This window comes from Lonchura striata, chromosome 14 (assembly GCF_050655825.1).
Source record: "Lonchura striata isolate lonStrDom1 chromosome 14, ASM5065582v1, whole genome shotgun sequence".
Classification (NCBI taxonomy): Eukaryota; Metazoa; Chordata; class Aves; order Passeriformes; family Estrildidae; genus Lonchura; species Lonchura striata.
The window spans coordinates 7,813,308-7,827,000 of NC_140716.1; the positions used below are offsets into that span (position 1 = coordinate 7,813,308).

At 38.5% G+C, this 13,693-nt stretch overlaps 1 protein-coding gene across 8 annotated transcripts in view; it reads left to right on the top strand.

The window, feature by feature from the left end:
• DNAH3 (dynein axonemal heavy chain 3) overlaps positions 1 to 11,263 on the top strand; it is a 58,593-nt gene extending 47,330 nt beyond the window's left edge. For 6 of the 8 annotated variants that reach the window (XM_085592289.1, XM_085592290.1, XM_085592288.1 and 3 more), the window contains 9 exons: positions 807 to 1,032; positions 1,398 to 1,642; positions 2,985 to 3,101; positions 3,912 to 4,066; positions 4,805 to 4,972; positions 5,787 to 5,929; positions 6,489 to 6,693; positions 7,931 to 8,068; positions 8,252 to 11,263. In XM_085592289.1, the coding sequence (XP_085448415.1) occupies positions 807 to 1,032; positions 1,398 to 1,642; positions 2,985 to 3,101; positions 3,912 to 4,066; positions 4,805 to 4,972; positions 5,787 to 5,929; positions 6,489 to 6,693; positions 7,931 to 8,068; positions 8,252 to 8,605 (1,751 nt within the window). In that variant the 3' untranslated portion in view covers positions 8,606 to 11,263. Of the gene's footprint in view, positions 1 to 806; positions 1,033 to 1,397; positions 1,643 to 2,984; positions 3,102 to 3,911; positions 4,067 to 4,804; positions 4,973 to 5,334; positions 5,930 to 6,488; positions 6,694 to 7,930; positions 8,069 to 8,251 lie in introns of those variants that run through there. The other 2 variants (XM_085592292.1, XM_085592294.1) reach the window with 2 other exon arrangements.
• Positions 11,264 to 13,693: the final 2,430 nt, after the last annotated feature.

Here is a 13,693-nt window from a genome sequence, read left to right on the forward strand (position 1 = left end):
GTTGGAATATCAAACATTGGCATCTGCCCATATATAAACAACGATAGTAAAATTGTTAGAGGGGGGAATGAAGGTAGTGGTGAAGAAATGTCCCGGTCTCTGAGCAGCAATTTGGGGATCTAACAGATTGAAGCATTCAGACCAGTTTATAATTTGTGCTTGCATTACAATTCTTTCAGTGGGTGTTGGAGGTTTGCCCCAGTCTTTATTGCAACCCTTCCTCCAGTAAGTTTCCTCCCTCTCAGTTACTAATTAAATGGTGTATGGGCCACACTTAAAACACATTTGTTGGATGTCCTTTAAAGTATAACCACCCAGATTATTTTTAAATCTGGTTTCCTGCCAAAAGAATTGTGATATAGAGCCATACCATAAGGATGTATTTCCAGAAAGTACTGATTTTGATAGCAAAGCTGCAGGTCTATTTTTAGCCAGATCTAAAGATCCAATTTGCAGCTCAACGCCCATAAACAATTGTACCCATCCAATAGAGAGAGTCCAGGCTGTTGTGCAGCCTGGAACTGAACACTTGGTCAGCTAGTTTTTAGGTTCTTTTTTTTTCTTTTTCTTTTTTTTTTAATTAGTACCTTATGCCCCTAAATTTTAGTATATACCTCAGAGACATATGATACTACTTCTGGTTGTTGAGGTGGGGTTTTTTTTATGTTGTTGTTGTTTTTCTTAATTGAATAAAGTTGTTGATTTTTTTCCCTGTAATGACATTATAAAAATGATGAATATAACATATTCTACTTTCTAATAGAATTTGTATTTTATTTTTGCATGTGCAAAACTTGCCATCACAGGTTTGCTAAAATTTGCTGATGATGTTAGCATGGGAAGTTCAAGCATTCAAACCGTTTCACTGGGCCAGGGCCAGGGCCCAATAGCAGAAAAAATGATTTACCAGGCTATTACTGATGGAACCTGGGTAGTGTTACAAAACTGCCATCTTGCAACCAGCTGGATGCCTGCCTTGGAAAAAATCTGTGAGGAAGTTATAGTGCCTGAGAATACCAATGATAAGTTCAGGTCGGAGTTTTAGTATTTTGCACTTTTTAGTGTGAGCATTTTCTGTTTGCTGAAGACACTACTAAAAAGAAATTAACATACTTCTGTAAGAATGCCTGAGTATGGCAATCATATAATTTATGTGCAGTGATAAAATAAAGATCCATAATTAAGAGGTTATCTTTTCTACCTGTCCAATCTAATCTATTTTATGCCTGCATTTTGGAACAAATTTACATGTTATCTTTATAGTTAAGCAAGTAGTAAAACTTATTCTTCTAAAGATCAAGATGCAGGATTATATTATTGATTTTTAAATTATTATTATTACTACTATTACTGTTACATGATTTGTTAAATAATGTGCTTGTTAAACTTCTTTTTAGGTTGTGGTTAACTAGTTATCCATCAGAAAAGTTTCCTGTTAGTATCCTCCAGAATGGCATCAAAATGACAAATGAGCCTCCAAAAGGAGTGAGAGTGAACCTCCTTCGCTCATACCTGAATGATCCCATCTCCGACCCTGTGTTTTTTAAAAGCTGCCAAAAGCCAAAATTGTGGCAAAAAATGCTTTTTGGTCTTTGCTTTTTTCATGCTGTTGTGCAGGAAAGGAGAAACTTTGGCCCACTGGGTAAGTTTTAGATTATTTTGCACTTCATTTAAAAAAAAAAAGATTTGTGCTTTTGAAATGCATTGCTGGAGTCTCTCTGTAAAAAGACAGTACTGTGAACTGTAATACTCTTAACAGTATTACAAGAGTGCAATCTGCATTGCACAGAACATCATAAAGTCTAAAAGCTGTTGTTTGGAGGGATTCTTATTCAGCCAAAGCTACTTTTGAAGCTATTAAAAGTATTACCCTGGGGAAGACTAGAAAGTACTATTTTTCCAAATTAACATATTATACAGTAGTTACATGAAATTATAGGTTACTAAATTCTTAACTTATTACTGTGGTTCTTAGTAACAATCTAATTCAGATCTGTTTTAAATTTTTATAATTAAAAATATGCCTCCTTCTATTCTGCTTTTGTTACTTATGTGCATACTTTGTTTTATCAAACCTAGTGCATGTATTTACTTGGTGTGAAAAAAATCTATGTAGCTGCAATGTGTTGTTTATAACATAGTAATGAAAAGATATGTATTAATGAGATTTGTGCTTCAGCTCTTTCTGTAATCTTCAAATATGTAGAAAACTATATAGAATTTCTTTATAGCATAGAAATGTATGGACTTAGAGAATCCATTTTTATAACCATATAAAGTTTATGCTCTGCACTTGTGTAAATGAAGTTCTCAGCCTTCCATTCCAGCTGTGTCTTCCCTCACAGCAGGTTGCTGTTAGGAAATATTATATTTTGACTATATTATTTTAATAGTCAGCTGTTTAAATAAACACTGAACTTCCAGTATGAAGACACTAATTTATTGCTTTAGAGTAAAACTGAATTTTCTAGAGGCCATTTACTAATGTAACATCTACTGCTAATGTGATCCAGTATCTGGGTGGAGAAGGGTAGTTGCATCAATAGCCCTATTTTTGGTTTGTACTAGGGATTTAGGCTTTCTGAAGGATTCTTTTAGCTGGAGTATGTTCCTCTTTGTTTGTCTGCTTGCTTGCTTGTTTTGTTGTACTGTTACTGTGAATGTCATCTGCAAACAGTATTAATAGATGGGCAGATTGAAAATTGAAATGAATAAATTAATTAAAATTCCTATTCTCATTGTGTCCAGATAGCAACAGGTTATCTTAAAGTACCAAGCAGGTAAAATATAATTTTCAGGAATATTGTGATGCCACAATGCCTAAGCTTAATAAACAGCCTGGTATATTCCAGGCTGCTTCTAGACTATCTAGCAGTTGTATCTTCTGCTCTGTAGGAGCAGTGTAGTACCCACAGCACCATTTCCTGAGCCCAGCTGTCAGTACATTGCACCACTGCCCTGTGTATCTCTTCTGAATTGAACAGGTTGGAATATTCCATACGAATTTAACGAGTCTGACCTCAGAATCAGTATGCAACAGATCCAGATGTTTCTGAATGAATATGAAGAAATCCCATTTGAAGCTCTGACCTATCTAACAGGTACAGACATTACATCCTCTCACATGTGTTTGCTGACTTTGCTGGGCAGTTTCAGCTGATACACTGATAAACTGGTGAGTTCTTCAGAAATTGAGTGGATTCCACACTGAATGGTTTTAATGGCCTTCCATAAATGTAACACACAATGTAGTTGTCATTGGATGGATATTGGAGTTGGACTGTAATTGGAGTTGGATCCCAAACCCTCAGATGTCATTCTTGTTTTGACTTGTATATGGCTACAATTACTGATGGCCCAGCAAACCTCCTGGTCTTTGCTTCATACTCATCAAATAAAACCATCAATGGCCTCTGGTTCACCTTCATTGAGCAGTGTGAGTCTGACACAGGAAGCCTTGGGACTTCACCAGAGGATGTGGTAATACTCAGGGGTTTAAAGCAGGAGGTGTTGATGTGGGTAAATAACTCAGCCACTGCTGTGGCTATTTTGTTCTCTTTCTCCAGGGAGATAAGCTGCTTTTTGGCACCTTCTTTGTCAGCTTTGTCATTCTTGATTTTTGTTAATATTATTATTAGCTTTAGGAAAAAGAATTTTGGGACATGAGTAGCAGTTTCTCAGACCAACTGATAGTGTTCCTTAAACTTTCCATCATCAAGACACAAATTTGGCCTACAGATATTCAAGTGTCTAATTTCCATTGAATCAATTGAAGTATAAAACCTAAAAACTTTGGAAGATCTGGAGCTTTGGAGCTTCAACTTAATAGAGTTTCACATTATTGCAAAACAATTTTTATTTGTTCATTAACTTTCAGTTCTTTTGTCTTGGTTTTCTTTGTCTTTTTCCAGGGGAGTGTAACTATGGAGGTAGAGTGACAGATGATAAAGACAGGCGTCTTCTCCTGTCCCTTCTTTCCATAGTCTACAACAAGGACATAGAGCAGGAGAAGTACATGCTTTCATCTGGAAGTGACTACTACATACCACCACATGGCCCATATGAGGTGAGAAGACAACAAGTGTAAATTCTCTGAATTATTGGGGAGGAACTTGCTTACATTGTGCTTGGATAATGCTGAATACAACAAATAGAAAATATATCCCATAATATCATAAAACCATGCCAGAATGTATCTTGCGTATGAAATATGAATCTGGTACTCAATATCTGCCACACCCCAATGGGGATGTAGAGATCATCCAATACTCTGGCATTTGGTGATGAAGAGAGAAGCCACCCCTGTGCAGGTTTCCAATACAGTTCTAAAAAGCCAGTAGGAGTCAGGCTGCAGGAATTTACATGGTACTTCTGCACTTTCTTGCAACCAGTCTGACATTGAAAGCAGCAATCAGGAGGCAGAGGTGGAATGGCATGTGTATACTCAATTTCCATTCTTTTTTTCCCTTCTAACAGCTGCAGAGAGATAATGAATGTGCTCAGATCCCACAGTTGTAGGGATCACACATCCAGCATCCTTCTGTGACTCCTACCAGCGCTCCTTGGATATTTCTAATGTACTTTCCCTTGCCACTTACATGAGGGTGATAATAAGAACTCCTCCGTGAGTTTTTAAATCACTCAGAACTTTTATCTTTATCTCTGTGGAGAGTCAGTCAATTCCTGGATGTGTTTAACAGGGAACTACCGTCTTTAGTTGTTAAATGGGAAGGTTCTGTCCCAGCTGGATCATTTATGACTATCACATCGTATGATATCTGGTATCTGAATGTTTGTTTTACAGTCTTATGTTGAGTACATACGAAGTTTGCCAATTACAACACACCCTGAAGTGTTTGGACTTCATGAAAATGCAGACATCACCAAGGATAACCAGGAGACCAACCAGCTTTTCCATGCAGTGCTCCTGACTTTGCCTAGAGAAGCAGGGGGAGCTGGCAAGTCCCCTCAGGTAACTGGGGAAGAAAGAACAATTTGCACTCTGGAAAGGTGCCCTTTCCTGGCATGTCCTAGGTCTCTGAGTAATCCAACAACTCTCCTCTCATGTCTGTAGCTTTGGGAGTAGATGTGAACGTCCCTGTAGAGAAGCAGATGAATTTGGCATAGCACCTTTAAAGATGGAAGATACCTTCATGACTTTGCATTCAGACAGATTAATACCACAGTCCTGGCAGCTCAGTTTACTCAGGCCAAATCCATGCCCCTTTGAGATATGGATAAATAACCTTTCTAACCTCTCAGATTTGACATTCTACATTTTATACACAAGTGGATTCTTGAAAAGTGGAATTGATGGACCCTCATTTCCTGCAGGGTTGTCTAGTGATCATATTCTCTGATGTCTAATATTCTGTAAGTAAAGCTTCTCTTGTGGCTGGGTTATTCATGGGGTCTCCCCCTTATTTTGCTCATGCTGCATGCTTCATCTTTTCCTTCATTGTGGCAGTCTTAGGGTTGTGCTTGTCTGCTCTCTTGCTTGTCTCCTTAGAATTTGCCTAAAACCTTGTTGCAAATTAAAAATTACTAACAAATTTTAAATTATTGAGAAGGAAGGAGCAAGCAGGCACATGCAGAGACAGACAGGATGATGCTCAAGGCGAGTAAGAGCATAAAAGCACTGTATTTTTAGGAAAATGGACTAAAATACCTATGTGGTTATACAGAAAAAAAATATAAAATCTACAGTGGTTTGTGGAATTTATTAAATAAAAATAGGAGGGGAAAAAACCCAATATTTGTTATTCACTGCAAACTTGTGACTTCAGGAAGTTGTTGAAGATTTGGCACAGGACATCCTATCCAAACTACCAAGTAGCTTTGATATGGAAGAAGTGATGAAGGCATACCCAGTACTTTATGAAGAGTCCATGAACACAGTTCTTAGGCAAGAACTAATTAGATTTAACAGGTATGGCTCAGTGTTTTGTGTAGTACTTCTTAAACTGAAATATGCTTGCGTTCATTGGTGCTAGCTGCTCACAAGCCTTAAATAAGCCTTTTACAATACATTTTTCCTAACATGTTAGATTCTGCTTTGGATGAATCTTTTAAAAATACTTGAAAGCTGTAGCTGAGTACCTGTATATAGTAATAGTACTTGTATTCTTGGAGTATGAACTTAAATCACATTTGAGTTTGTTGTGCTGATGTAGAGCAGCCTACTTTAGTCTTTGTGTTACCCAGGCCCCAATATTCACAGCACGCTACGACAATGAGTGCTACAAGCTTTAAAGCTCTTGTCACTTGATTTCCCTTGTCTAGAGTGAAAGTTTTCACTATCTTTTATTTGTGTGTGTGTGTCTCTCATTCGTTTGCTTTTCTAAAGTAAGAATTACAGGTGAGATAAGGAATTTCTGACAGGACATTTACCACTTCTATCAACTCTTCATTCACGTTGGACTGTAGTATTTAGTATTTAGCCAGGTAGTAAAAAGTAAATAATGACAGTTCCTTTGTTTTCTCTGAAGGCTTACTGAAGTTGTTCGGGGCAGCCTCATTAATATAGGCAAAGCCATTAAAGGCCAAGTGTTGATGTCTTCCGAGCTTGAAGATGTTTTCAACAGCATACTAATAGGAAAAGTGCCATCAATGTGGGCTGCCAAATCCTATCCATCACTGAAGCCTCTGGGAAGTTACGTGTCTGATCTCCTCTGTCGTTTGGAGTTCTTCCAGGTCTGCTGAACTGAGACTGAGGGGTCTGGGGAGTTGTAGTTGAAAGCTGGATGGGGAGAGGGTGCCAGTGCTGTCCTTCCTCAGCACTCCCTGGGTAGCTCCAGACTGTGAGCTGCTCACACACAGTCGTGGCCAAATACACTCTGCATTAGCAGCACTGCAGTTAGCTGGGCAGTTGCTCAGGGTCCCTGGGTGCTAATCCAGTGCTGCTTTTGGTGGTTTCCATCTTTCTATTTCTAGAGAATTCATTTTAGTTTGAACTGGTGTAGCAATGACTTCGTTGCTTAAAGGACACTGAGCTGTGTGTGAGAATGCTTTAGAACCACTGCATAACAGGCACTATGAATTGCATATATGTGTCTGTAAATATCTTCCAAGTTTCATAAAATGTGACACCACTTTCACATGCTTTTTGAACAGGCTATTATTTTATTTTTAACTCACCATTCCAATATTTCCCTTGCACTCTTAAAACTACTTAAAATTTTGGGTGTACCTTGCATAGTGAGCTACTGAAATGTAGTGTAACCCCATAGAAATCAGGAGAGAAAGCTAGGAAGAAGTGTCTGAAATTTATATAAATGGCAGAGGTTCCTGTTTGCTGCATCAGAGCATTGTACAGGTTTCTTTTGACTCCAAATAACTTACAGTAGTGTGAAGACATTCTGCCCTTGTTTTGCTTTTTCCTACTGCATTGTGTGAACAAGGTCCAAGACCTCCTTGTCTGGCATCTTTGTACAGGAATGATTTCCTCTGCTAGGATCTGATGTGTAGGTTGTAGTGAGTGCCCTCACAGTGATCAGTGAAGAATGTAAAAGAATTTGGCCTTTTAGGAGACTGGTGTTTACAAGACTGTAAAATAAGGTATTTTGATAAAAGTGTCCAAATAAAATCACTTTTCTTGTTTTTAGAGGCCACTACCTAGACTTCACAAAACATGCATATGCTACTTTCTGAAATTTTTCTCAGTAGCACTGAATTGTGGTTGTTTCAGAATGAGTGATTATTTTTGCTGCAGTGATTATTTTTGCTGCCATCCTAAAGAACTGACTTCTGTGATTTGTTATCTCTGAAAAACAGAAAATTTATGGAAAGATGCAGAGGGTCCCATCAAGGCTTAATCTCATTGTGCTGTTTGAGTGTATCTGAAAAGACATCCTTTTCTGGTGAATTGGCACAGCGAAACCACAAATATACTGGATTTTTTCTTACATTTGTTTTCTCTCTCCTTATTCAGGAATGGGTTGACAAGGGGCCACCCACAGTCTTTTGGCTCTCAGGATTCTTCTTCACTCAGTCTTTTTTGACGGGTGTTTTACAAAACTTTGCCAGAAAATATACCATCCCAATTGATCACATTGGATTTGAGTTTGAGGTAAGAAAAATGCAGAAGAATTTTGTTTTGCTTGAACAGCTTGAAACATGTTCTGGGGCAGCAAGAAATAGAGTTTTCAGATTAAAAGGTATTTTATTTAAAGGAGCAATTTCAGACTGACACTTATAGGATTTAGTATACTCCAGATAAAAATAAAATCAAGCAATGGTTTAATCATTCCAGGTGATGAAACAGGAGCACACAATGGAGAAAATGCCAGAAGATGGGGCTTATGTGAGAGGCCTTTTTCTGGAAGGTGCACGATGGGATAGAGAATCCTTGGTAATTGGAGAATCACTACCAAAAATCCTCTACGATCCTTTGCCCATAATATGGCTGAAACCTGGAGAAAGTTCCAAATTTCATCATCTGAACATCTACTCATGCCCTGTATACAAGACAAGTGAAAGAAGAGGTGTCTTATCCACCACTGGGCACTCAACCAACTATGTTCTGTCAATTGAACTCCCTTCAGACAAGCCCCAGAAACACTGGATAAATCGAGGTGTGGCAGCCCTGTGCCAGCTGGATGACTGAGAGGGTGCAATATTGAGATTGTAAAGATCTGCTTTACTTCTCAGTGGCTGCATGGCTGGTTTTTTTTTTTTAAATGAAATCGCGCCTAAAGAGTTTTGATGCTGATTTTACTGGGAATCTACTTTACAACTCTTGCAAAAAGATTTTGGATTTGCCTACCACTTCTGTGTTTTAGAAATATGTAGGACAAGGTGGGAGGAAATACTGTTGTCAACATATGAAGCCAATCCTCCAATCCTCAGATAGAATGAACTACCCAAGCTGTATTATAAAACTGTAGTCATTCCCTCCTTGATGATGTCTCAGAATTTCCATGGAAAACTTCTCGACAGCACATGTATTGGGAGCTGCCATTTCTCAGAACAGTATGCTTGTGCCATATAACTTTTTTTTTTTTTCAAAATTATTTACCTACATATTCTAGTACCTGATACATGGAGCTGTTTTCTCTCTCCCACAGTCTCACTTTACTTCCTGCCAGCAGCCCAGCCCCACACAGCCATTCACTCACACCATTCCCCCCACTATCTCATGGGGTGAGATAAAGACAGCTCAATAGAGAAAGCAAAAGCCATGCACAGAAACAAGGCAAAACAATTAATTCCCTGCTTCCCACAGGCAGGCAGGTGTTCAGCCATTCCCAGGAGAGCAGGGCCCATCACATGTAATGGTGACTTTGTAAGCCATCACTCCAAATGTCCCTCTCTTCTCCCCCACTTTACACACTGATCATGATATCACATGGTCTGCAATGTCCCTTTCCTCATTTAGGGTCACCTGTCCTGGCTGTGTCTCCTCCCACCCTCCCAGGCACCCCCAACCTCCTCCACAGCCTGGCAGTATGAAAAGGCCTTGGCTCTGTGCAATCCCTGCTCAGCAATAACAAAAACATCTCTGTGTTATCAACCCAGTGTTCAGCACAATCCAAAGCACAGCCCCATCCCAACCAGTGTAAGCAAAATTGACTCTACCCCAACTTACTCCTCATCTCACTCTCTTACACGTTGGGCTAATAACTGCCTGAAATTTTGTCCTTGTTTAAGCCCTTTCATCAGAGAAACTCAAAGTAGCTTGCAAACATTAGTTAAAAATAAAATAGCCCAAACATCTTCAAAGAGCTGTGCCGTCATTAACTAATCCCCACAGCATGTCAAGAAGGTACTAAAGATGCATCATTAGACTTGTGTACACAGGACAAGAGAAGCACAAAGATCAAGGCAAACATTTAAAAAAACATGTGCTACACAGACATCCACTAATTTGGGGTCTTGTTTTTTTTTTTTTATTGCCCAAATTGCAGCATTTTAATGACTTGCAAAGGCCTTACAAAGTCAGAGATTCAGCCATCATTTGGCAATTCCCAGTATCCTGCTACAACTCCATAAAAGACACAGTTCTTGTCATAGGAATTTGTCTGTTGTGTTGTCCTTAGGTGAAAAGAGTTTGTTATTGTTTTACTAATCACTGATTTGTTTTATGCAGGTATTGATAAAATAGTAACTGTTTTGCAAGGTCAGGCAGAAGTGTTGGGGGTGTGTTGAGCAGTGCTGCTCTGCAGGAAGGTGCACAGGTAAACAGCAGCTTCACGTAGCACACCTGACACCTCATCAGCAGTCCAGCATACAGGCATTTGGTGCATCATTGGTAAGTGGGAGTAGAGCAAAGATCTCAGGCCAGGACACCTAAAGGATGTTTGTTTTAATAAAAGGGGAAGAGATGTGCAGGTGCTTCAAATTACTGAGAGGAAGAAATTACTCTTAACAAATTAGGCTAGATGATATTTGGCACCTATACCAAAATAAAACTTGTTTATGAATGTTACAGCACACTCATCCCAAACAGACAACAGTTTTTAAGAAGAGAATCATGTTTCAGTAGATATATAAATTAAAATTGGTCCTTGAAAAAATTATTTTCTTAGACTTCATAAGAGAGGTATTTTGTAGTTTTCATATAATTTTAACTAATAGAAATTTACTATATATTTAAAAAAAACCCTTGTGGTGATTACTGTATTTTTGAATGTCTGCATCTATTTGTTGTAATTGCATCAACAATTCAGATCACTGATTAGGTCACTGTGGTGTCAGAGATAACAAACCAGTCATGAGCCTCTTTGTATGGAAGCTCTGTGTGCAGGCCAAGGGGCAGGACCTGGCTGTTAAATCCTTCCCTATGGATTGATCAGCTCAGTCACTGCTCTCAGAAGGAACCTTCTGCTCAGATGTAGCTTCTGTATGGAGGAACTGGTGACACCTCACCTGCTGAAAGGGAGGCTGGGCCAACAACAATTAACTCTAAAATGAAGGTTTGTCAATCCTCTTACAGTTAAGTCTTGCAAATAATCCTCTACATTAAACCATTTTTAAAAAGTCAGATTCACTACCTAAATTAGATTTTATGGAGATCAATTACTTTTAAACTCTTAGAAATCTGTGTAATAGCTTGCCATGTGGGTTGCTTGTTAACACCTTTTTGTGAACAAACAGTAATTGATAGTTTATTAAATGACACAGTTGTGGTTCTTGTGATTATACAGTGACTTTGCTATGACATGTCCTTGTTACTGTGTTGATTTTCTAAATGTGTGCTGATGTTTAGATTTGATATGAAGGCATCTCTTGGAATGTCATTAAAGATGTATTTTAAGCTTTTGTAGATATGATAAAAATATATAGATAAGAGAGGAGTCTGTAAGAGAGGGCTTGTGCATCCCCTTCCCAGGGATCAGGCATGGCTGAACTGCTTTAGCTGACGATTACAGCAGGACATGATCTCCCAGGCTGCCCTCCCTAGTACAAAAAAAGTAATGGAATTTACTGTCAAGGGATATCTGTCTTAGAGATATTTTCCTGTGGCTCTTTGAAATCAGCCTCCCAACCTTATTTCCTTAGCATTGTCTAGACCTTCCTGGAGAATGATAAACTGGCTAAACATTAGAATTCAAAACCTTTCTTGGCTGAGATGCATTTAGAAAAAAGAAAAAGCAATTCAGCTGCCAGTTGGACATGACAGAAATGTGAAAAATTTTTGGACAAACTAAGGACTTTGTAATAGTAGTATTAGAATCCTTGGATTGACAGGTTTAAAATTTTCATTTCTTAATTAGAAGCACTCATTAAATAAGCCACAAATGCCACCTGTAATGACTTCAAATTGTAGATTTACAGCTTTGGTAATAACTCAAGGCAGATGGAAAAAGAAGCATTACAGAGCAAGAGGCATTTTTCCCTTAGCAGAGACAGATTGCCAGCTAGGGATGCTGTATGACAGACATGGTTTGTGTATTTTCTTGGGAGACTGAAACCTTCCTCTTATTTGTACAAAAAATTCTTTTTAGAAAGTACTACTCCTGTAGATTTTAACACTGTTGGGCTGTTAAGAGGAAAATTACACAATGAAAAAGCAGAAGACAATACAAAGGCTCTGAATTCTTACACTTAAAGCTAGAATATTTGGCCTAATAGGATTAGAGTTACTAGTGAAAGTTGCAGGTCTCTGCTCTAATTACCATTCTTGGAAATTAATGTATAGGTATGATCAAATAAGTGACCTGTCTGTGGATGAACGATGGATGTTACTGCTACCATTTCTGATGGATACACAGTGGGGCCCAGGACAGCAAGGTCAGCCTTGCCTTATTCTCTTCAGATCTGAAAGGTATCACAAGAAGCAGCTTGTATTAGCAGGAAGATGGATCAGGTAACCTAACCTGTTTTGGTGCTGTGATGCTGCCCTGGGAATTGACTGGGGAGCTGCTGCAGTAAAATGAGCATTTCCTCATCCCCAGACAACATCAAGGGGGTGATTCAGTAAGGAGGTGCATCTCCTTCTTAAAAGGCTGTGTGCTTGCTAATGTTAGTCATAAGTGCACAGCTTCACAAATTACAACCTTAGCAATGATGGATTTAGGGACAGAACTTCCAGAAAGGAGGTTTTACTTAGGTATTCAAGGCCAGATACTGTGTCAACAAATTATCACTGCCTTGCCTACCAGTTGGCTTGCAAGAGAGTTCATGCAACTGACTCAGGACTTTTATTTTTGAAGAATACAAAGTTAATGTCATAATTTTCTTCTAAAATTATTCTGAAGCATCTCCTGACTAGGGTGATAAATTGGAAAATGACAGTATTTACTGGAAGGGGAGTAAGAGAAGGTTCAGCAAGTACAGGACAGAGTGTATACTGACTGAGTGAATCCAGTGCATTGCAAATTCTGTAGAAAGCAGAGGCATTTTAGGACAACCTGTTTTTGCAAGTAAAATTAATGTGTAGGAATAACATTTTGCAATCATTGGAATACTTCTTGACAGAAGTTATAAGGGCTTGGCATCTAGTACAAGGGTACCACTTGAAATGTCTGCCAACCTGCTGGACTGAGTTGCAGATTAATTTTTTTTATGAAACTCCCTCAAGATGGTAGTTGGTCAGTTTCACCTCCAAAAACAAAGGAATTTAGTTAGATTCTACTTTCTGTACCAACTTTAACTTAAGCTATGAAAGAAAGCGTTTGCTCTCTAGATTTCAAAAAAGAGCTGATCTAATCCTTCCTTTAGCTGAACAGCCTGAAGTTTTAAAAAATTTCAGTCTTTGCCTTCTGGTGATGGAGAGTAATGAGGATGAAGCACCAGTTAATAGTTTTTCAAACCCTTTGAAGAATTATTAAGCTGTCTAGCATTTTAAGGCATCTTAAATAACGTGATGCTGTTACTTGCTGGTTTCTCAGTTAAGTGGATACTCATTTGAGTTACTTGATGGTATTTGAATATTTTAAAAATTGCTTTGTATTTTCCTTCAGAAGTAAGCTCAAACTCCTGTTGTTATTTCAATTTGGTGTAAATCTTCTGTAATTTTAGGGGTGTTCTTTGGAAATAATCTACATCTTACAGTATGTGCTTAGGAAAGAGTTGTGACTATAACACAGACAGTAAATTGAGACTGCTCATTTCCATGGCTGTTTATTCACCTGACGTGTCAGAGCATCAGTACCTTCATTAGTCACATGAGCTTCAGCAATTCAAAGATTCAAATGATAGTTTAATGACAGAAGAGTGAGCTTAGGCTTCCATTCAAACCCCTTGCCTCTGC